Here is a 24,096-nt window from a genome sequence, read left to right on the forward strand (position 1 = left end):
ACATCAAGACCTCAAATCCAGAACAAACAGATAATGTGCATCATCTAAAGTACAAATAAACATGCCCACTTTTCAAAAATCTCCACAGGATCTTATACACAATTGCAGATCCTTACTATGTACACAACTCTTGATAGTTCAGATGTAGAGTTGACAATTACACTAATGAGACAAAACCAATATTTGAATGATTGTCATACCACATTTAAATTCACTGAAGCCATATAACTTCACTGAACAACCTTAAACAGGTCTGCTTTGCTCACCAAATTACCTAGATAGGCACATCCTCCAGGTTTCATGCACCTCACCCCACATTGATTCAGGGGGCTTAAAATTGTAGCTGTCAGTTAAATAAAAAGTGGGCTTCCTGTTGGGAAAAAAAAGTTTCCATAGTCCACTCAAGACCGACAGTGTAAAACAATGCCACCTATACCTTTGAAATACAGGCTTGCAGGTCAGGGTTTGCTCTAGGTGTAGTTAATATGCATCACTTCCCAGAGAGGAGAAAGTGAGGTCTGCAGATGCTGGAGATCAGAGCTGAAAATGTGTGGCTGGAAAAGCACAGGTCAGGCAGCATCCAAGGAACAGGAGATTCAACGTTTTGGGCATAAGCCCTTCTTCAGGCATTGTTTTATGCTGTCAGTCTTGAGTGGACTATGGAAACTTTTTCCAACAGGAAGCCCACTTTTTTATTTAACTGAAGAAGGGCTTATGCCCAAAACGCCAAATCTCCTGTTCCTTGCATGCTGCCTGACCTGCTGCGCTTTTCCAGCCACACATTTTCAGCTCACTTCCCGGAGAGCCAAATAGATCCGATACCATTTGGTATCATTCATACCTATTTCTTCCTCAGATACACCTGTGAAAACAATGGTAGAGGGGTTTCCAAAGTTGAGATGCAGGAATGCACTATCCAACAACTGCTTGACCATCTTGCCGATGAGGCCCAGCAATCTCCATCCACATGTAATGTCTCTTACAGAAATATTTTACCAGTTTAACTGCCAACAGTACCCAGAGCTTAAGTTTGCATGAAGTCAGTAGAAATAGCATCAGAGCCCAGTTCCCACTGAGGCAATTTGGGATCAGAATGTTGTGTATTGTTTGATCTAGTGGGACTCTCTTCCAGACTCAAAAGCATTTTATCTAGTATTGTGAACATTCCATGCAGAAGGTGTTCTGGTAGTAAGATGTGGCTTATATGTTAATAGGAATGAAATTACTACACATTTTGTACAAGGCTGCTGTGGTTTGATACAAAGAATTTGCTCTGTTCCCCCATGGAATAAAAAAAGGCATATTAACATCAATGGTGCAGTTTTATTGAAACCAAGGCAGATGTAAAGGTTAGGCAGGTTTACACAGTTACACACAGACTAGACGTGTAACACATCAGTAAAGCATGCTTAAGTTACACATTTCACAAAAGGAAAAACTTGAACCAGCAATTCCATTCAATTCACTACTTGTAGAAAAAAAAACACAGGAGCTCCATTTATCTACATGGGGTTTGGCTGGGGGGTAGAAAGGGGAAAACAAGGGAAGAATAATCCACAAGATTGCTTACAAAAAAAGTGAAAAGCATACAAAATACAAGCTTCCACACTGGTCAGCTTTTGGCTCGCAGTTGCACACTTAACAGCATTATTACAAATTAGGAGTTCCCAATAACACACTGGCCATTTAAAAAAAAACACATCTTTGGATGTTTGAAAATCCTCAAATTCCAAACAAAAAGTATTGACATGGAGCTAATCTTCACTTTCTTCTTTGATCTCTTTACTCTTTCGCACTTCTTCCATCCGCTTTTCCTAATAAAAAAAATTTCAAAGTCACAAAACAAGGTTCAATAAACCACGGATGCCACAACTTTTCCAGAAATACTTGGTCAAATCAAATTGATAATTAGGACACATTCTCAGTATTCATGAGGTTGGTCCTTAAATAGAGGAATAAGAGACAGGGAACATTTTTCAGGGTAACTGTGGATTAAACATTGAAAAACAGCTTGCTAGTCTGAGGGGATACACCTAGGATTTAACTATCCCAACTTTCACAGTACTTGTACTAAGAGAGCCTCTAGAATAGAAATTCATTGGGGAATATAGGGAAAATAATTCTTGCTTCCATTTGATGCCAAACAAATTTTAAGAGCTACTGCTATAAGGGACAGGATAGTACCTAAGAGCATAAAACAAAAAATTTAATTCTTCACTACAAAATAGCTTGGTAGATTGCCAGCACCACAGAAACCAAATCATATTGGTCTTCAGAGAAGAGGTGGGGAATAAGAGAGAAAAACAACAATGGTGATTTTAGCTGATGGTGCCATTCCAAGTAATGTTGAATTCCACTCTGCATGTAGCAACGATTATGACAAGATATCCATTAGTTTAATTGTTACCTTCTCCCTTAGGCGCTCCAGTTTGGCTGCTAGTTGAGCTTCACGATTTTCTTTGTTAGCTTCCATCTTGGTGGTCAGTTTCTCTTCTGCCATTTTCCGGAAATTATTGTTTTCTTCAATAGCTTTCTGGAGCACTTCCTTTTCATGCTCACGTTTTTCAGCCAACTGCTTTAGCACTTCTGCCTCATGTGACTAAACAGCAAAAAAAAATTAAATAAGACTGCATTACTAGAGAAACCTCAGTGCCCAAAAGATTCAAGTTTTGCATTGACACCAAAAAAGAAACACTTGCACATTAACTGCTTCTACTTCTGTAGAACTAACTTACTGTAGCCTTCATGGGTAAATGAACTGAACATATGGTTGTATTGAGGTATCTCCAGTATGTACATCACAGACTTTTAAATAAAAGGTATCACCAAGAAAGAAACCAATCAATCAATACAAGAAAAAACATTGTATATTTTGTAGGGAAAACAGCCAAGTTGTATGGCTTAAGTAAGCTATACATAAATTCAGTAAAGCTGCTGTTTGATCAGTTCTGTAAATAGATTAAATGCTTCCTTTTTAGAACTGATGGAATGAGGAAGGCAGTTGGATAAAAGCCTGGAAACTTGATTTTTTTTTAAAAAAACAACAAATGAGTTAGCTGTTAACTTTTTTTCTTTTCAGCTGTTCTAACTGCAAGAACAGCTCTGTCACATGGAATGAGTTGCCAGAGGAAGTGGTGGAGGCTGGTACAACTGCAAAATTTAAGAGGCATTTGGATGGGTATATGAATAGGAAGGGTTTGGAGGGATATGGGTCAGGTGCTGGCAGGTGAGACTAGATTGGGTTGGGATATCTGGTCAGCATGGACAGGTTGGACCGAAGGGTCTGTTTCCATGCTATACATCTCGATGACATCCCAGCAGTAACATTTTTCATCTATCAATCATTTTTAACTATTCTCAAGCTGGAAAATAGTGAAGACATTTATCAAGCCAGTTAATGCAATGATTAAAAAAAATTAAGTGAAAAGATTATCCATCATCCCTTGCTAAATCCAGAGAGTCTCTGCCAGAGACAAATCAGCTTGTCTCGTTAGATATTGACTGAATAGATAAGCATTGTTTTTGAAATACTTTACTTAGCATTTAGCTAAATGAGCTACATCATGCTGTTAACAGCATAGAATAGATTAACTAACTTTACCTTGTCAAATTTGTTTCGGAGTGCAATACCATAAGCAAGGGTATTTCAAACTGCTACAAGAAAATTACTATCCTTTTGGAAAGTCAAACCAGTTAGCTCAGCATGTAATAGAACAAAAGGTGATGCCCAGTCTAATCCTGTAGTACTTGAAAGTCAGGACACCAGTAATGATTTTTTTAAAAGCACAGACGAGAATTCAATCATGCAAATTTTAGTTTCACTCAGATTTGTGTACCTTTCGCCTGATTTCTGCAGCTTCATGTTTACGCTGGATTTCTTCCAATGAAAGATCCTTTTTCTTAGGAGGAGAGAGGGGAAACTCTGGAATAGCTTCAGCTGCAGGTGGACTCAGGATCAACTCAAAAGCCTGTCCAGAAGATCTCTTGTCCAATTCTTTCACCTTGATATCTAAGAAACACATCTACTCAGTACTGTTCCAACATTCTAGCTTAATAGAAGTCATTGGACCTCAAACTTGGTGACAATTTCAAAGAATGACTGCAGTCAGGAAAAGCTGTCTCATGACAATCCATTATCACAGGAGAATTACATTTTAAATTTGGCATATTGTTTTGATGACAATCAGGCAATAAAGAATGCCCCAAGCTGAATGCAGAAAGTCAATTGAATTTTGAATCTGCCCACTTGTTAGATCCAGTATGTCTCAGAACATTGTTTATTGTGGTTGACAAAGCAACATTGTGCTTCAATGACAGTTGAGTATTGTTTCAGTTGTGCACATTGTAGCATGTGAAGATGTTGATTAAGCAACATTAACCTCACCATCTGACAGATCTAGTTTTGCATTTCGCATTTAGAATTTAAAGATACAGCACATTACAAATTAAAACTGTACACTGTGCTACAACTAGTAGAATCAAATCCAATTCATTCTTCCAGTAAGACAGTCACAAACAAATTGCTGATTAGATTAGATTATTTACAGTGTGGAAACAGGCCCTTCGGCCCAATGAGTCCACACTGACCCTCCGAAGAGCTACCTACCTAACACTACGGACAATTTAGCATGGCCAATTCACCTCACCTGAACGTTTTTGAACTGTGGGAGGAAACCAGAACACCCAGAGGAAACCCATGCAGACACGGGGAGAATGTGCAAACTCCACACAGACTGTTGCCTGAGGTGGGAATTGAACCGAATCTCTGGTGTTGTGAGGCAGCAGTGCCAACCACACTGTTGCCCATGATTCTAGAATAGTTTAGTTGAAATATCTATAAATATCTGATTAGTCTAACTCATGTTGAAAATCTTACTGATCAACTTCCACAGCATGCATTGATCAGTGAAAACCTTGACTTACAAAACATTTCTCCCCTTTATCTACCAGGCTATAAATCATTTCAAGAGATGTGGGTGTTACTAGCTAGGCCAAATTTTATTGTCCAACTCATATGCCTTCGGATGGAGGTGATGAGGTGCCACCTTGACTGCAGTTCTTTTGGAAAAAGTGAGGACTGCAGATGCTGGAGATCAGAGCCGAAAAATGTGTTGCCGAAAAAGCGCAGGTCAGGCAGCATCCAAGGAGCGGGAGAATAGACGTTTCAGGCGTAAACCCTTATTCAGGAAGGGCTTATGCCTGAAACGTCGATTCTCCTGCTCCTTGGATGCTGCCTGACCTGCTGCACTTTTCCAGCAATACATTTTTCAGCTCTGCAGTTCTTTTGGTTTAGATGGGCATAGTGACAGAACTCCAGAACTGACAAACGATACTGAAGGAGTAACAATATTTTCCAAGTCAGCATGGATTGAGAATTGCTTGTCAGATTGGAAACAGGAATAAGTGGGTCTTTTCCATGTGACAGACAGTTGTTAGTGTTATATCACAGGGATCAGTGCTCAGGCCCCTCACAACTTAAAATACAAAGTCTGCTGACGACAACTGAATGGGTTTGAATTGATGAGGATGCAGAGGCTTCAGGTCAATGTAAACAAGTTGAACATGTGGGCACACATTGTGTAGTAATACACAAATGTGAAGTCATCTATTTTTCATACTGAAATGTAAGGACAACACTTAAATGGTGATATGATGGAAAATGTCGACATGCAAATCTGGATACCTTTGTAAAACAGTCAAGTAAAGTGAAGAGCTCCTCTGATGCTGCCTGACCTGCTGTGCTTTTCCAGCACCACACAACTCCACTCTCCAGCATCTGCAGTCCTCACCTTCGCCAAGGGAAGTAAACAGGCAGGGACAACAAGCAATTAGAAAGACAAGTTATATGTCACTCTCAGTGCAAGGGGAGAGTTCAGAAAGAGACGTCTTCCTGCAGTTTATACTGTCTTGGTGAGATTCTGGTTGGAGTATCTCAGTTTTGGCCGCTAAGAGGAGTTGCAATATAGAGAACAGTACATCACTACGCTGATGCCAGGAAAGGCAAGACCTTTGTATAGTGAGAGATTGGGAAAAGATGAGGTGCAACTAGATAGGTGTCCTTGTACACCAGTTATTGAAAGCAAGCATGCAGGTGCAGCAGCTAGTGAAGGCAGCAAGTATGACACTGACCTTCACAACAAGATTCGAGTACAGAGCAGGAATGCCTTATTACAGTTTTACCACACTTCAGTGTAATACATGCAGGTTTGGTTTCCTTCTCTGACAAAGGATGTTGCTACTATCAAGGGAATATTATTAAGGTTTCAGATTTATTCCTAGGATGGCAGGACTGTCTAGTGAAGAGAAACGGAATCTGTTACAATTATAATCTTGGAGTTAAGACCGATGGTCCCAGAAACCTAGAAAATTCCAACAAGACAAGGTAAATGCAGGAATGATTGTTCCAATGACCAGAGAATCTGGAACCAGGTATGTTCTTATGATTAGTGAATACAGGTTCAGTTGAACCAGAGTATATAAAAATTGAATTTCATTGGGAATGGCAGGGTCTGATTGAAGTGCATAAAATTCTAACATAGCTGGACAGATTAGATGCAGAGAGTATGCTTTCCATGGGTGATGAGTCTGGAACTAAGGATCAGAGAGTCTTTGGATACAGGAGAGCCCACTTAAGACAGAAGGAACAGTCAACAGTAGACGCTCCTCCATTGTGGAAGTCAAGTCTGAGTATATTAGAGAGACAGAAATTTCAATAATAAAAAGGACATCAAGAGATGTGAAGAGAAAGCTGGAATATGGCATTAACAGAGGATCAGCCACAATCATATTGAAAGCCAAAACAGGCTCATAGGGTTGAATGGCCTCTTCCTGCTCCCAGTTTCCAGGTGAGTGGCTTGGAGGGGAAATTGCAGGTAGAATTCCCATGGAGCTGCTGCTCTTGTTCTTCCAGATATCAGTGGTCATGTATTTGGAGGGCACAGTCAAGGAAGACCGTATTGAATTCCAGAGTGCATCTTGTAGGTGATAATATTGCTGCTGAGCTTTGGTAGTGAAGGGAGTCAATATTTGGGGGCATAGAGCTAATAATGCATGCTGCTTTCTCCTGGTTGGTGTCAAGCTTCTTAAATGCTGTTGAAATTAAATTCATCTAAGATAGTGAAAAGTATTCATCAGTCCTGCCTTGGGCCTTGTAAGTAGAGGACATACTTTGGACAAACAAATGATGTTGTGGTTCTATTCATCACAGAAGCACTTCAAAAGGAGGTTCCCAAGCAGTAAGATGTCACCCAGACAGGGGACGAAACATCTGCAACACAAATTCCCAGCTCGGTGAACAGAATCACAACAACGACCACCCGAGCTAAAAATCTTCTCAAACTTTAGACAGGTGATGAGTTGCAGGATTTCTGGCTTCTGCCTTCTCACAACCGCAGTAGAGTTTTACACAGCTACAAAAAAAAGTGTTTAAGACAGGCCTGGCAACATCTGTAGAGACAGAAATAGTTGACAGAGTCTGACACAACTCTTGATCTTCACTGCCATACTAACCTTGAAATGTAAACTGTCTTTCTTCAGGTGTCTCCAGACCTGGTGAGTTTCTCCAGCTTCCTTTATTTGTTCAACATTTCTTGCATCTGCATTGTGGAGAGGCAGCGGTGGCTAGTGGTTTTATTGCTGGACTGTTAATCTAGAGAATCAATGTTCTGGGGACCTAGGCTCAAACCTCACCACTGCAGATGGCAGAACAATTCATTAAAAACCTGGAATTAAGAGTCTAATGCCAATTAACAGAAAAACCCATCTGGTTCACTAATGTCCTTCATAGAAGGAAACTGCCATCCTTACCTGGTCTAGCCTACTTGCGACGTGACTAGAGACCTACACCAATGTGGTTGACTCTTAACTGCCCTCTGGGTAATTAGTGATGAGAAATAAATGCTAGCTTATCCAGTGATGCCCTTAACCTACTAATGAATTAAAAATTGCTTTTATTCAAATATTTATAGGGCTAATTCAGTTCATTTTCTGGTTAGTGGTAACCTCAGGATATTGATAGTCAGGGATTCAACAATGGTAACGCAACTGAATGTTAATGGTGGTTAGATTCCCCTGTTTGTAGATGGTCATAACCTGGGACTTATGAATATATTTGTACTTACCAGCTGATGCAGATGCCATAATGGAACAAGACCAGATGGGTTGCTAACTTCCAAGTGTTGAACACTGTCCAACTTGTGCAGCAGATCCTGTGGTCAGAACATTGTTAAAAAGGTTAACATTATCAAAGGGCCATTTACATTCTAAGTGCAAAATGTGATGAAAGCTGAGGAACGAAAAGTTGAAAGAACAGAGCTATATTATAAATGAGAAGGAAAAAAAATACTGCATTCACATCAAAACCATTTGTATCAAATGACAGGTTCGTCGTACATGTCCAAATCTGCACACTGCAGAAACAAGTTGCAAAGACCTCTTGAGCACAGCAACTTTATAGCAATTATTTTTCAATAAAATTAAAATGAATTGGGAGAAACTCAACCTCAAAAAGGTTTGACTTTGCAGTTGCTCACTGGAGCTTCATTTCTCAAAAGTATCAGAGTATGATAAGCCTTAAAATGGGAGCATTGAGATATTAAGATCATGCCACATTTTCAACATCAGTATTATATCCTCAAAATTTATGGCTGCCCTTTTGAGTCACTTTGTGGGCACCGCTGTTTAGCCAGCATTTATTGCCCGAACTTAATTGCTCCTGAAGTGATGATGAGCTACCTTCTTGAATTGCTGTAATCCACATGCCATAGATTGCCCCACAATGCCTTTAAGAGAATTCCAGGATTGTGACCAGCAACAATGAAGGAGTATATTTGCAAGTCAAGATGGAGTGTGGTTTTTCTCCATATCTGATGCCCCTGTCCTTCTAGAGGGAAGCAGTCATGGATTTGGAAGGTGCTGTCTAAGGATCTTTGCCTGGAGTTAAGTCACAAAAAGGACATCTTATTGTAGGATAACACAAGTCATTGTAGCTGCTGATCTTAAGTAATCAAGATATAAAAATCCAATTACAAACTTGACTGTTGGCAGCATGGTGGCTCAGTGGTTAGTACTGTTGCCTCACAGCACCAGGGTCCCAGGTTTGATTCCAGCCTCAGGCAACTGTCTGTGTGGAGTGTGCACATCCTCCCAGTGTCTGCGTAGGTTCCCTCTAGGTGCTCCAGTTTCATCCCACCATTCCAAAGATGTGCAGGTCAGGTGAATTAGCCATTTTAAATGGCCCATAGTGTTATATGCATTAGTCAGAGGGAAATGGGTCTTGGTGGGTTATTCTTCGGAGGGTCAGTGTGGACTTGTTGGGCCGAAGAGCCTGTTTCCATGCTGTAGGGAATCTTATCCACTGGGATGATTTATAACGTGCCCACAACTATTGCATATGAACATAAAAACAGGCGTTCAAACATTTGATGATTTTATAGCTGATCTTGACTGCAACCTCAAATCTACATTCCCCTACCCATGTGCGACAAGTCATCACATGGATGTTTCAGAAACAAGCAACATTTGGCCTATGCTATGCCACAGAGGAGACACCTCAATTTGGGATGAGGTTTTGTTGCATAGGAATACCACGAGATATTACAACTGGATGAAGAACCTCAGGTTTATATTTACAGCTACAAAATTAGGACAATCAAACCCAAAAAAAATCAAAATAATTGGGTCAAAGCTACTGTAGTTCTACCTACAGTAGAAGTGTGGCAATATTTAAAAAAAAAGAGATTTGAGAGCAAACATCTGTAAAAAACAAAGCATTAATGATTCCGTTCAGTGGTCTTTCAAATAACTAAGATGTTTGGGACCTTAAAATATTAGATCTTTCAGACTTAAAGCATTAGTTATGATTGTACCCAGAAATACTTGCTGCCAGTATTTTGTTTTTATTTCAAATATTCAGCATTTTGCAATGTTACTTGTATAAAACAACATCAACTGAAGACTCAACTCAGGTTGATACTTTGAATAAGTACTACATGTTTATCAATAATCAGTGGGGAAACAACTATTTAGACAATAGAATAGAAAAAAAAAGTCATGTACATTTCACAATTTTAAATATCCATGTCATGACAGAAAGAAAACCCAGTGAAACACAAGTAGCCAGAAGTGTGTTAAACAGATCTTAAATTGCAAGAACAAAGCTAGTGAGAAGTATTTCTGTACTCCAGTGGAATGCCTTAGTTTTAAGCTCAAATTTTTTATTCTAGCCTGAATTAGATTAGTTTCAGTCTGTCTAGGAATCAGAAGCATCTACCAAACATGCAAGGTCTATGAAAAAAAGATTGCCAATTATCTTCCATTCAACTTGACTAAACATTTTAGAAACAGAAGATCAATCAATTACAGCAAGGTTGCGACAGCTATGATATACAGTTATATGACTTCATAAGATTAGTAAGCATTACAAAATAGCAATGTTTTCCATCTGATGTTACACCAAGTGTAGAGATAAACACAGACAACTTGTGCTCTTTGCCAAAATTAAGCATCTTAAATCAAAGATGCAATTAGTTTGAATTACACCATTGTTTTTCAGAATCAGCCAGCAAATTGAAGAGGAAGGATTAACAAAAAAGACCAGATGCAGCCTCAAGGAAACCAAACAAGATATTTAATCTTTTGGTGACTATGACTTGAAAGCTGTTTTGTTTTAAGCTCAAAAAAATCTAAAAAGCTCCCTTGACAATTTAATGTTTCAGCAAATGTAGGGTCTGGCACTGTCTAATCACTTGGAAATTCTAGACAACCATTGGCACAGTGACACTGGTAACAGGCAGCACTATTTACCCCAAATGAAATCAAAACCAAATTTATAATACATTAGAGCAGTTAAGTGCTTTGGAAAATGGCAAAGCATTACGCTACCAAAATTCCTTCAAACAAAACCTATTTTGCATTTACACCACCACTGTCACTAAACTGCAAAAAAGGGAGCTGACATGCATTAATATATTCACTACAAAATTACATTTATCCATATAATTCAGGTGAGTAGCCACTTCCCGAATGTGCTCTTTTAAAGAACAATCATTGTAAGGCCAACTGAAGTACAGCTTAGATAATCCGAATTTGACCTAGCATACAGACATTTTAGTAATTCATGTTTTATTGACTAATATTTGAAATAGCCTACTAGATAAAAGTTGGGCACCATTATGCAACTAAATATGAAAGTTTATAAGAATATTGATTTAAACAGAAGTGATCTTCAAGGTAGTATAGCGATGCAAAAGGCTTGGACAATGCATGGGTATGCAAGAATCCATCTAACCTAACAAGTTGACTCAGGACAATGTCACTACATAAAACATCCATGGTATAGAGCCTTAAAAATATTGAGGAAAAAAGAAAAGCACATCTCCAATTACAAATCCCTATGGCTGATAACATGGAATAACACTAATTTTTGAGTCCAATGTGATATGACCAAGTGTGCATGGATGAAAAGATCTGTCAAAGTAGGTCAGAGCTAGGATTTAAATAAGTCAGTCAATGAGATTCCAAACTGGTTCCAACAGAGACAAAGTTTTGTTTTTAAAAAGTGCAGTGGGCTTGAGAAAAAGAAATGAAACATGAAAAGTGCCAGGAATAGGAGCGTGTCAACATCAGGAGTAACCTTCAGTATCTGAAGAGGACTTGACCAGCTGGGAGCTGTTCTCCTTTAGTGAGAAAACAAAACAAAATTGAAAGAACAAGAGTTCCAATAAGAGTAAACAAATGGTTTTCGGTCGCTACCGTTTTAGTTAATGCTAAAAGACTCAGGAGTGATTAAGCGTTTTAATAGTTAGGTTCTGAAAAGGTGCGATGACGAAAAAAAATTCTTATTTAAAAACTATTCGACAGAGCTGGCACAGGCACAATTGGCTGAGTATTTTTGCGCGGTATTATTTAGGGACCGAACTCCAGTCTCAAGTGACTCTGGCAGACGGCCAACTGTGCCCGCCGTCGCTATTTTATTTTCAAATCAACCGCTCATCTAGATCATACGTTGGATACGAAACGTAAATTATTCACTTTCGGTACTGGAGCAAAATATACACTTGCTTTTAAGATATTCAAATGACTTGGCATTAATCTCGTTTGATTAATTTCCCAAGACACTCAAACAAACCTCCAGTTTCCAAAATAAAAGATACACCCCACAAGACTTCAATTCGTTGCTGCATGTCAACAGTCTCAAGACAAAACTGACAAAAAAAAATCTAATTTCTAGACTTTAGATACGTCAACTCAAGCTGGGGCAAAACGTGATGGTTTAACCCACACAAAACAGTCCCGACTCTCTCGAGACGATGATAAATCTGAAATCTATGTAACAGACATTGTAGACAGCAACAAGACTCGAGCGCCACCTGAAGCCGAAGAAAATGGTTGGCAACACAAGAGTAAGGCAGATGTGAAAACATGCTTTTATTCATCTGACTGTGACAAAAATACAGTCTAGTTGCTTTGGTGCCAGTAAGGTGCCCAGTGCATTAATGATCATAAACAGACACTTTATAATATCAGCTAAGTGTATTTTCTAGGTTTAAAAAAACTGATCGGATCAAGTTACTGAGAAACAACAACGGGCAACACCCAACCTAAATATGGCAAACCTAAGTGGATTTGAAAACAGATTTTGTAGAAATTTTAAAAAATTAGGCAATTATCCAGTTTTAGAAGTAAATACGACTAGTAAGATCGAATTCATTCCAAAACGGTACAAAGTCAACTGCTGGTCCATCCCCATCATTAAACTATAGGTATACAAAGCGACTCTTTGGGTACAATGGGTCTGGTAATAAATATCGCTTTGTTAAAAAAAGGCAAATATTCAGCTTTGATAGAAATTCAAAACAAGCATTGGCCTTTGTTTTTGTATGCAGCATGTATGTATCAAACCTTTGTGCTAAGACAGGAAAAACACTCAAACGTTATTTCAGAACAAAGAGTCACTGTATTTCTTGACGGCTAAAAAACAGTGGCATTGAAAATACGGAAAGCAAATAATACAAGCTAGCGGGCGCTTAAAAACGATCAAGCTAAGTAATAATTCAGACAGGTGCAATAGATGTTGCAACATAACGTTAATATAAATAAATTTAATGGAATGTTGTAACTGATACCTAGAAATTTTTGTTGGCTTTAAATTCTCCTCCCCAATTGTCTAGTTAGAAGGTGCCCCTCCCTTATTCTTTTGATGACTATATCCAGACAATAACAAAAAAAAGTGAAGTTAGGTAAAAATAAAACACGGCTCTGAATTTTTCGGATTTTTTTTAATAAAAGGATGCACGACGTTTCATAAGATTGAAGACTCATTAAAATCATTTTATAGAATTTCGAGTAGACATCTTGCTCAAAATAGGCAGCGCCCTCGCCCCCCATCCTTTGTACCTATTACAATATGCACCTCTGGAAAATTAGATCGCCCAAGAAATTTAATGGCATTGAATACATGCATCAATTTCATTCCTTTTCAACAAAAATGAAAACAGTAGCTTTGTTTTACATCTTAACCTAAAACAAGCAGCATCTCAATATGCAACAGATATACATTAACCCCAATTAGCCCGCTCGTTCTCAGACTGATCTGTTGCATCGGCACGAAACTGTAAAATTCCAAAATAACTCCTGAATAAAAAACCCCAAATTACCCAAAAGATGAATTAGTTAATCCCACCTAACCAAGAGCATGCATATGCCTAACACGCTTCCCCTTACCCTTGCTCCTTTCTTGTTCCCTTTGTCTCCCGCGCTCTGCACAAACCCGCTTTCGATTGCCAAAGCACCCCCCGCCACTCCACCGAATAAAGACCGCCAAAAATACACCACATGACAACATTCGCGCTCTCCCATTGGTAATGAACTGCAACACATGAGGGGCACAAACAACGGTACGTCGATTCTATTGGTCCTTTTCAATATACTCCATCCAACCAAGATGAACTACGACGGCCATGTACATTCATTGGTTTGTGACTTGAGAATTCCAACTCCGGTTGGCTAAGACGGTCCCCTTGTTTTCACTGATTGGCTGTTTTGCTCTCTGGTCCTTGCTGCATTCTTATTGGTCAGGGAATCTTACCGCCTGAAGAAACAATCACAATGTCGCCATAATATTTCAATAAGGGTTAACTTCACCAGCCTGTACAGATGGTATTCTGGTCCTTTGGATCTGAGACTGTGTTAGTATAATGTTGCTGAATTAACAGCAAGGCTATCTGAGTTCAGTGTATGCTGACTAGTTTAGAAATGTTTCGCTAGCGACAATTATTATTGGTTCGTGGCAGAGCAATAGCTCCCTCGTCAAGATACATGGGCTTGTTTCCATATTCGATAAGATGTTGGTAGTTCCGAGGAAATGTCGCTGCACCCGAAACGTTAACTCTGATTTCTCTCCTGAGATGCTGCCAGACCTGCTGAACTGTTCTTGTTCTTTCTATTTTAGTTTCCCATCTACAGCATCTGCAGTTCTTTCGGTTATTGTTAAGATCATTTTATCTGAATCATAGAATAGAACCCTTACAGTTGTGGAAACAGGCCCTTCGATTCAACAAGTCCACGCTGACCCTCTAAAGAATATTAGTATCCCATCTAAACCCATTCCCCATTACTCTATATTTACCACTGATTAATGCACTAAATCCCTGAGCGCTACAGCAATTCAGCATGGCCAATTCACCTGCACATCTTTGGATTGTGGGAAACTGGAGCACCCGAAGGAAACTCACGCAGACACGGGGAGAATGTGCAAACTCCACACAGTCACCCCAAGGCTGGAATCAAACCTGGGACCCTCGTGCTGTGAGGCAACAATGCTAACTACTGAGCCACAATGCCACCCCATCTGATTACTATCATTCCCACTTACATCATAAGACATAGAAGCAGAAGTATGTTGTTGAGCACACTGAGTCTGCTTGGCCATTGAATCAGACTGTGGCTGCTGATGATATTCAATTCTACTTTGACCATATCTCTTGGTTAACCTTTGATTCCCTTCCTAATTAAAAATCTGTGTCTATCTCAGCCTTGAATGTACTGAACAACCCACTGGAGAAAGCTCTATGTTGTAAATAATTTTGTAGATTCATCATGATCCCAGAGAAGAATTTTCTATCATAAATGGAAAATGTATTATTAATATCCCTTGGTCCTAGACTCTCAAAGGAAAACAACTTCTCTGAATCAACAGTCAGACAGATCACCTCTCATTCTCCTAAAGTTCACTGAGTACAAGCTCAACATGCTCAACCTCTCCTGAACGAAATCCCTCCATTCCCACAGGCAACCTAGTGATCCTTCTCTGGAATGCCTCCAATGTCAACTTATTTTTCTAAGTGAAATTTTTTTTACTAATACTAAACATGCTCCCCCAAATACTTCACAACTTTGGGAACATGATAAACCTTCAGTTTATCCCTTGAGAATTTGTTTTTAAGGCAAGGTAACAAGTTCGGCCTGATTTTAATTCAGCCTATGAAACCAGGCCAGGAAGGTAGGGGAAGAGAGAGTGGTTCTAGACAGTAGCGTGAATGGGCAGTTAAAAAAATTTGATCTCAGATTACTCTGATCTCTTGGAAGTGACAGGCAGGCTTACTTCAATATTCAGAACAGGGCTCATTGATGTCATGGTGGACAGTTTGCAATTTTAACTTGAAGCTTGAATAAGACATGCTTGGATTCAATCTCACTCCCTATCCACCACAACACATTCTGTCAGGAAGCGGCACAATAGTTAGGGGAGGTGCAGGTAGATTTTTTTTTAAACTGCTTCTTTATAGGCTGGGACAGCATGTTAGTGTTCTTCCTCCATCATTTTTGATTGACCCCAGACCTTACCAAAAATCTGATGGTCAGGGATCAATCCCATGAAATCCTGTCTATTACCACCTGCTGTCTAATAACTATTACATCGTACTTGGAAGACTGTGCCTAATACCATGCTCCATTGTTTCACAAGTTGTCACAAAACATATGAAATCCTAATGAGACACCAAAATGACCAATTTTCTCAACTCACTTCTATTAAAAACAAAAGCAATTCACACCAGGTTAGTTCAGTAACAGTAAAAACTTTTTTTTTAAGATTAGATTACTTACAGTGTGGAAACGGGCCCTTCGGCCCAACAAGTCCACACCGACCCACCGAAGTGCAACCCACCCATACCCCTTACCTAACACTACAGGCAATTTAGCATGGCCAATTCACCTGACCCGCACATCTTTGGACTGTGGGAGGAAACCGGAGCACTCGGAGGCAACCCACACAGACACGGGGAGAATGTGCAAACTCCACACAGTCAGTCGCCTGAGGCGGGAATTGAACCCAGGTCCCTGGCACTGTGAGGCAGCAGTGCTAACCACTAGCCACCATGCCACGTGGCACATTTTAATTTAACAAGAGCAGTAGTAAGAAAAGATTTCTTATAAACATATACACAATCATATTTAAGTTAGACAGAAGACAACAATTTACCACATACACTGAGGTCGGAAAATATATAGACAGGGTAAATCCAATAATCAAAAGTCAAGACCGCAAAGTAGAAGGTTATTTTCTCACAGTCAGAATCATACAGCACAGAAACACAACTTTCCGTCCAACTTGTCTGCCCTAAACAGATATCCTAAACTGATCTAGTCCATTTGCCAGTACTTAGCCCATATCCCTCAAACCCTTCCTATTCATGTACCAATCCAAATGCCCTTTACTGATGTAATTGAACCCACCTCCTCTGGCAGCTTGTTCCATACATGCACCACCTCCGGCATGAAAAAGTTGCCCCTTAGGTTCTTTTACATTTTTCTACTCTCCCCTTAAGCCTATGTTCAAAACTCTTGTTTTACATTCTTCTACTCTGGGAAAAAAGACCTTGGCTATTCACCATATCCATGTCCCTCATTTTATAAACCTCTATAAGGTCAACCCTCAGCCTTGATGCACCAGGGGAAAAAGCTCCAGCTGAATCAGCCTCTGCCTATAGCTCAAATCCTCCAATGCTAGTAACATCCTTGTAAATCTTTTCTGCACCCTTTCAAGTTCATCAACATCTTTCCTAGAGCAACAAGACCAGAATTGTACAGCTGCATCATGATGTCCCAACTCCCATATTCAATGCATTGGCCAATGAAGGCAACTGTGCCAAACACCTTCTTCACCACCCTGTCTACCCACAACTCCAGTTTTGAGGAACTATGTAATGACAACCATAGGTTTCTTTGTTAGACAGCACTCCATACAACTTTATCATGAACTGTATACATCCTTGTCCTTTAGATTTTTGCAATGTTGCCACACTGTTTTCCTTATAGTGACTGTGGTTCTTCAATTCCTTGATCAGTGAAATTTAATCATTTTCTTACAGGAATTCTTTCTTTTAAGCTTTCCTGGGTTTTTTTAAATGCCTTTTCCCCACAGAGACAGTGAGAGAAATGAATACTATTTGTCTGCAGGTTCTGGATTCTTCCACTCCTTATTGTTCTTGACTGAACCAGAGGGCTTTTATCAGGCAGAATGTTTAACTTGGAAGATTCTTTGTGCTGCTCAATCTCAAATCTTCCTTCTTGCTGCTTCACATACTGCCCTGATACTACAATATATGCAGCACTTGATTTTTCAAGTTCCAAAACATTTCTAGTATTCATCTTTCATTTCAGTTTATAGCCCCCAAAATGGAAAACATATGATCCCTTATTCTGCAAAGTCCAGACCTTGCAGTAGTGGCTGGTCCTGAAACTTTGATGTCACTAATTTTGGCACTTGCACCATCCTATGAAATCTTCCTATCGCCTCTCATGTTTTTATGTATTTTACAATATCACTGCAATTAAGACCAGAAAAATTGTTTGCCTGGGGTGTGACACTTGCACAGGCTTTATGATCAGGAGGTCTTCAGCCTTTTAAACTGTTTTGCTGTTATGATAATATTACACCCCTGGCTTATCAGGAATTTGTGCCTTAAGTATATTCAAGGACTCTTCTATATTCACGGCTCATCACCTTTTGCAAAGAGAATACCCAAGTTTCATAATGAGAAAAAAAATCTCCATATCTCTATCTTAAATGTGTGACCCCTTATTTAGAAATAGTGACCCCTAGCTTTAGAATCTTCCACGGGAGGCAACACCCTGTTTATCATACACATGCCAAGGTCCCTCAAGATTGTATATGGTTTAGTTAAGAAGTCTCTTACTTTACTAAACTTCAGTGGATGCAAGTGAGTGTCTCCTCATAATAAAGTCCAGAAAGTTTTGTGGTAAATCTCTGAACTGCCTCCAATGCATTTACATTTTTCCATCTAAAAGGAGACAAATGCTGTACAAAGAACCCTAGATGTAGTCTTATCAATACCCTTACAACTAAAGTACAATCTTTTTCGATCCCCTCACAATAAACCATCACAAACTGTTAGATTATAAATTTTTAAAATTCATTCATGGGACGTGGGTGTCACTGGCTAGGCCAGCATTTGTTGCCCAACCCAAATTGCCCAGAGAGCAGTTAAGAGGCAACCACATTGCTGTCACATGTAGTCCTGATCGGGTAAGAATGGCAGTTTTCTTCCCTAAAGGACATTGGTGAACCAGATGGTTTTTTCTGACAATTAACAATGGATTCATGGTCAGCATTAGTCTCTTAATTCCATATGTTTTAATTGAATTCAAATTCCATTATCTGCAGTAGCAAGATTGGTACCTGGATCCTCATAATATTACTTAGGTCACTGCATTAACAGAGCAGCAATAATACCACTAGGCCATCACCTGTCCCTAATTACATGCTATACCTGCCTACTAAGCTTTTGCAATACAAGCAGTTAGACATTTGATCTGCATCTGAGATGTTCAATCTCTCAAGTAGGTAATACGTTTCTTTTTAATTGTTGAACCAAAATGAACAATTTAACATTTTAATCACATCATACTAAATTTTCTAGATCTTCGTCCACCCTCTTAACCTATTCCTTTGTAACCTCCTCATGTCTCCTTCACCACTTACTTTTAAATCTATTTTGTGTGTCATTAGTAAATGTAGCAAATATACCTTTGATCTCTTCATCCAACTCAACTACATTCATTGTAAGTTGAGACCCAGCCCTGATCTGTGGTATGCTTAATTACATCTTGCCAACCAGAAAATTACTCGTGTCTACTTTCTATTTCCTGTTTTTTAAAAAAATTCATTTTCTGGACTGGGTCAGCATTTTAATGCCCATCCCTATTTGCCCCAGAGAAAGTGAGGGTGAGCTGCCTTCTTGAACCATGATGTGGAGGTACTGGTGTTGGATGGGGTGGTGCTGTGTGATTTTTAACTACTTGAATCACTGCAGTCCGCCTGCTGTTAACTGGCCAATTTTCCATCCACATCAATATCTTATTGTCAACACAAAGATTATATTTTCAACAATAAACTTTGATGTGCCATCTCAAATGCCTTCTGGAAATTGAAGTACAGCATATCCACCAGATCCCCATTATCCAAAGCAGGTTACTTCCTCAAAAACTGCAACAAAGTGGTTAAACATGATTTCTCTTTCTCAAAACCATTGTGTTTGCCTATCTATCTTGAATTTTTCTAAATGCCCTGCAAAAACATTTTTTATACTGGCTTCTAACACATTCCTGATGAAAGATATTTAGCTACCTGGCCTATAGTTTCCAGCTTTGTATCTCTCTTTTTTTTGCAGACAGCAGAAACATTAATTACTTTAAAAAAAAGGAACCTTCCCAAAACAGTGGAATTTTGGGAAACTAAAACCAATGTATCAACTATTTCACTAGCCATTTATTTTAAGTTCCTGGGTGAAGTCTATCAGGACCTGGGGCCTGTTAGCCTATAGTTCAAACAATTTGGTCATTACCACATCCCTTACTTTTCCTATGTTCTTCATTCCATTCCTGATTTAGAGCTGTTTCTGAGATGTTACATATCTACTCTATAATGAATCAACCAGTGCAAATACTTGTTCAATTTATCTATCCATTCCTTGCATTCCCTTATTAATTCCACAGACTTACTTTCCAAAGGATTGATATTCAATTTGCCAACTCTTTCCCTTTTATAAAAACTAGAGAAATTTTTAGTATCTGGTTTTATATATTTCTAGCCAGCCTTTGCTAGCACTCTAATTTTTCTTTTCTTATTCATCTTTTTATCATTATTTGCTGTTTTTTACATTCTGTTCAATTTTCTGATCTGATTTACATATTTGTATGATTCTAAGCATTTAGGTTTGATACTACTTTTAATTTTTTTCTTGAAACCACAGCTGTTGGCTTCTGACTTGAAATTTTTCTTTCTTTTTAGGAAGTATCTGTTCTATGTATTTCAAGTTATTCCTTCACTGTCCAACACTGCGTCTACGTTGACCCATCCCTTAGCCTAATTTGCCAGGGAATTTTCGTTAGCTCTGCTTTCATGTCTTCACTATTGCCTTTATTTAAGTTTAAAATACTGGTCCTACATCCACCCTCCTTTGACTCAAACTCTAAAGATTTAATCATATTATTGTCACTGCTGGCCAAGGGTTAATAGAGATGCTGTGGGGAACTTTTTTACAGGATTTCCAACAGAGCCTTAAGGAAGTTACATGCTGACCGACTGCTTGATGCATTTGTTGTCTAAGGTGTTTCTCTGCATAAACTACTCTAAAAGTTTTGATGACATCTTCCAACTACTTGGTGTGTTGTACAGCAATTTGCTAGACCAACCCTTCACAACACTCAGGCAGGTAGAATCTCAGTGTGTTTGTGTACGGAGTGTGCACAAACAATTTGATGCAACTGTACACAAAGGTAGCCATCATGATGAGGGGAATGTAGGTCATGTCTTTTTCTCCTTCATCTCAAAGTTTGCACATCCCTGTGAACAGAGTCCATTCTTGACCTCCAAATTAAGCAAAAATTGGCTTGAATAGTCACCATGCATAAATGAGAAATCAGCAGGTCAGGCAGCATCCAAGGAGCAGGAAAATCGAATTTTGGGCTGGACAAATCCTGATGAAGGACTCCGGCCTGAAACATCAATTTTCCTGCTCCTCGGATGCTGCTTGACCTGCTGTGCTTTTCAAGCACTGATCTCCAGCATCTGCAGACCTCACTGTCTCCATAAATGAGAAATCAGCCAGGCCTGCGCTATGTACGATAACACTGAGAGCAGGGAAAAGAGGGTAGTCCTGCTTGACTCCAGATTTGATTGAAAAGTTTTCTGATCCCCATTCATTGACTGAGACTGAGCTACTAATGCTTATCTAAGTTGTGTAATGAGCGCATTGTGAATTCTATCCCCAAACTCAATTTTGGACAGCACATCTATTATATACGTAGGTTACAATGTTCTGTAAAAGGCTTTCTCCTGGTCCAGAATGATAAGGCAAGTGTTCACGAGTGCTGCACTACACTGTCAGATTATATATAACACTACGGAGGAGGAAATGCTGGATGTCCTGAAATGCATAAAAGTGGATACCTGATCAGCTGCACCCTAGAACTCTGTGGGAAGCTAGGGAAGTGATTGCTGGACCTCTTGCTGATATATTTGTATCATCAATATTCACAGGTGAGATGCCAGAACACGAGAGGTTGGCTAACGTATTTAAGAAAGATGGTAGGACAAGCCAGGGAAGTACAGACTGGTGAGCCTGACATCAGTGGTTGGCAAATTGTTGGAGGGAATCCTGAAGGAAAGGATGTACATGTATTTGGAAAGGCTAGGACTGATTAGGAATAGTCAACATAGCTTTGTGTTTGGGAAATCATGTCTCACAGACTTAATTGAGTTTTTTGAAGAAGTAACAAAGAGGATTGATGAGGACAGAGGGGTAGGCATGATCTGTACTGACTTCAGTCAGGCGTTTGACAAGGTTCCCCATGGGAGACTGATTAGCAAGGTTAGATCACATGGAATACAGGGAAAACTAGCATTTGAATATAGAACTGGCTCAAAGGTAAAAGACAGAGGATGGTAGTGGAGGGTTGTTTTTGAGACTGGAGGCCTGTGACCAGTGGAGTGCCACAAGGATCGGTGCTGGGTCCACTACTTTTTGTCATTTGTATAAATGATTTAATGTGAACATATGAGGTATAGTTAGTAAGTTGCAGATGATACCAAAATTGGAGGTATAGTAGACAGTGAAGAAGGTTACCTCGGATTACAATGGGATCTTGCTCAGATGGGCCAATGGGCTGAGAAGAGGCAGATGGAATTTAATTCAGATAAATGCGAGGTGCTGCATTTTGGGAAAGCAAATCTTAGCAGGACTTATATACTTAATGGTAAGGTCTTGGGAGTGTTGCCAAACAAAGAGACCTTAGAGTGCAGGTTCATAGCTCCCTGAAAGTGGAGTCACAGGTAGATAGGATAGTGAAGAAGGCATTTGGTATGCTTTCACGTCTACCCCTCTGCCCTCATCAACCCTCTTTGTTACTTCTTCAAAAAACTCAATTAAGTTTGTGAGACATGATTTCCCATACACAAAGCCATGTTGACTATTCCTAATCAGTCCTTGCCTTTCCAAATACATGTACATCCTGTCCCTCAGGATTCCCTCCAACAACTTGCCAACCACCGACGTCAGACTCAACATTGTGTAGTTCCCTGATTTTTCCACCACCTTTCTTAAATAATGGTACTACGTTAGCCAACCTCTCGTGTTCTGGCATCTCACCTGTGAATATTGATGATACAAATATCTCAACAAGACGCCCCACAATCACTTCCCTAGCTTCCCACACAGTTCTAGGGTATAGCTGATCAGGTCCTGGGGCTTTATCCACGTTTATGCATTTCAAAACATCCAGCATTTCCTCCTCCGTAGTGTTATATATAATCTGACAATGTAGTGCAGCACCAGTGAACACATTCTGGACCAGGAGAAAGCCTTTTACAGAACATTGTAACCTACGTATATAATAGATGTGCTGTCCAAAATTGAGATATAAAAGGGACCTGCGTGCAACGCTTTCACGCAGAGGGTGGTGCGTGTATGGAATGAGTTGCCAGAGTAAGTGGTGGAGACTGGTACAATTGCAACATTTGATTAGATTAGATTAGTTACAGCGTGGAAACAGGCCCTTCAGACCAACATGTCCACACCGACCCGCCGAAGCGAACCCACCCAGACCCATTCCCCTACATTTACCCCTTCACCTAACATTACGGGCAATTTAGCATGGCCAATTCAGCTAACCTGCACATTTTTGGACTGTGAAAGGAAGCCAGAGCACTGGGAGGAAACCCACGCAGACATGGAGAGAATGTGCAAACTTCACACAATCGCCTGAGGTGGGAATTGAACCCGGGTCTCTGGTGCTGTGAGGCAGCAGTGCTAACCACTGTGCCACCCATTTAAAAGGCATCTGGATGGGTATATGAATAGGAAGGGTTTAGAGGGATATGGGCCAAGTGCTGGCAAATGGAACTAGATCAGATTAGGTTATCTGGTCAACGTGGACGAATTGGACCGAATGGTCTGTTTCTGCGCTGTGCATTTCTATGACTCTAAGTTAAGATCAATGTAAACTATCTCTTTTAGTTTGTTATTTGCAGTGAACAATTGGTCAGAGTATTGAGTACAGGAATTGGGAGGTCATGTTGCGGCTGTAGAGGACAATGGTTAAGCCACTTTTGCAATATTGCGTGCAATTCTGGTCTCCCTGCTATAGGAAAGATGTTGTGAAACTTGAAAGGGTTCAGAAAAGATTTACAAGGATGTTGCCAGGTTTAGGAGATTTAAGCTATAAGGAGAGGCTGAAAAGGCTGGAGCTGTTTTCCCTGGAGCGTTGGAGGTTGAGAGGTGACCTCATAGAGGTTCATAAAATCATGAGGGGCATGGATAGGATAAATAGGCAAAGAATTTTCCCTGGGGTGGGGGAGTCCAGAACTAGAGGGTGTAGGTTTAGATGAGAGAGGAAAAATATAAAAGGGACCTGCAACTTTTTCAAGCAGAGGGTGGTGCGTGTATGGAATGAGCTGCCAGAGGAAGTGGTGGAGGCTGGTACAATTACAACATTTAAAAGGCATCTGGATGGGTATATGAATGGGAAATGTTTAGAGGGATATGGGCCAAGTGCTGGCAAATGGGACTAGATTAG

At 39.8% G+C, this 24,096-nt stretch overlaps 1 protein-coding gene across 1 annotated transcript; it reads right to left on the reverse strand.

The window, feature by feature from the left end:
* Nucleotides 1–1,303: 1,303 nt before the first annotated feature.
* LOC132830147 (stathmin-like) lies at nt 1,304–13,807 on the reverse strand. The gene is made up of 5 exons (XM_060847663.1): nt 13,723–13,807; nt 8,121–8,207; nt 3,837–4,009; nt 2,408–2,599; nt 1,304–1,814 (listed from the first exon to the last, which is right to left on the reverse strand). Exons 2-5 carry the CDS (start codon nt 8,137–8,139, stop codon nt 1,755–1,757), a joined length of 444 nt encoding a protein of 147 aa, XP_060703646.1. The 5' UTR covers nt 8,140–8,207; nt 13,723–13,807; the 3' UTR covers nt 1,304–1,754.
* Nucleotides 13,808–24,096: the final 10,289 nt, after the last annotated feature.

Source organism: Hemiscyllium ocellatum, chromosome 30 (genome assembly GCF_020745735.1).
Source record: "Hemiscyllium ocellatum isolate sHemOce1 chromosome 30, sHemOce1.pat.X.cur, whole genome shotgun sequence".
In the NCBI taxonomy this organism is placed as follows: Eukaryota; Metazoa; Chordata; class Chondrichthyes; order Orectolobiformes; family Hemiscylliidae; genus Hemiscyllium; species Hemiscyllium ocellatum.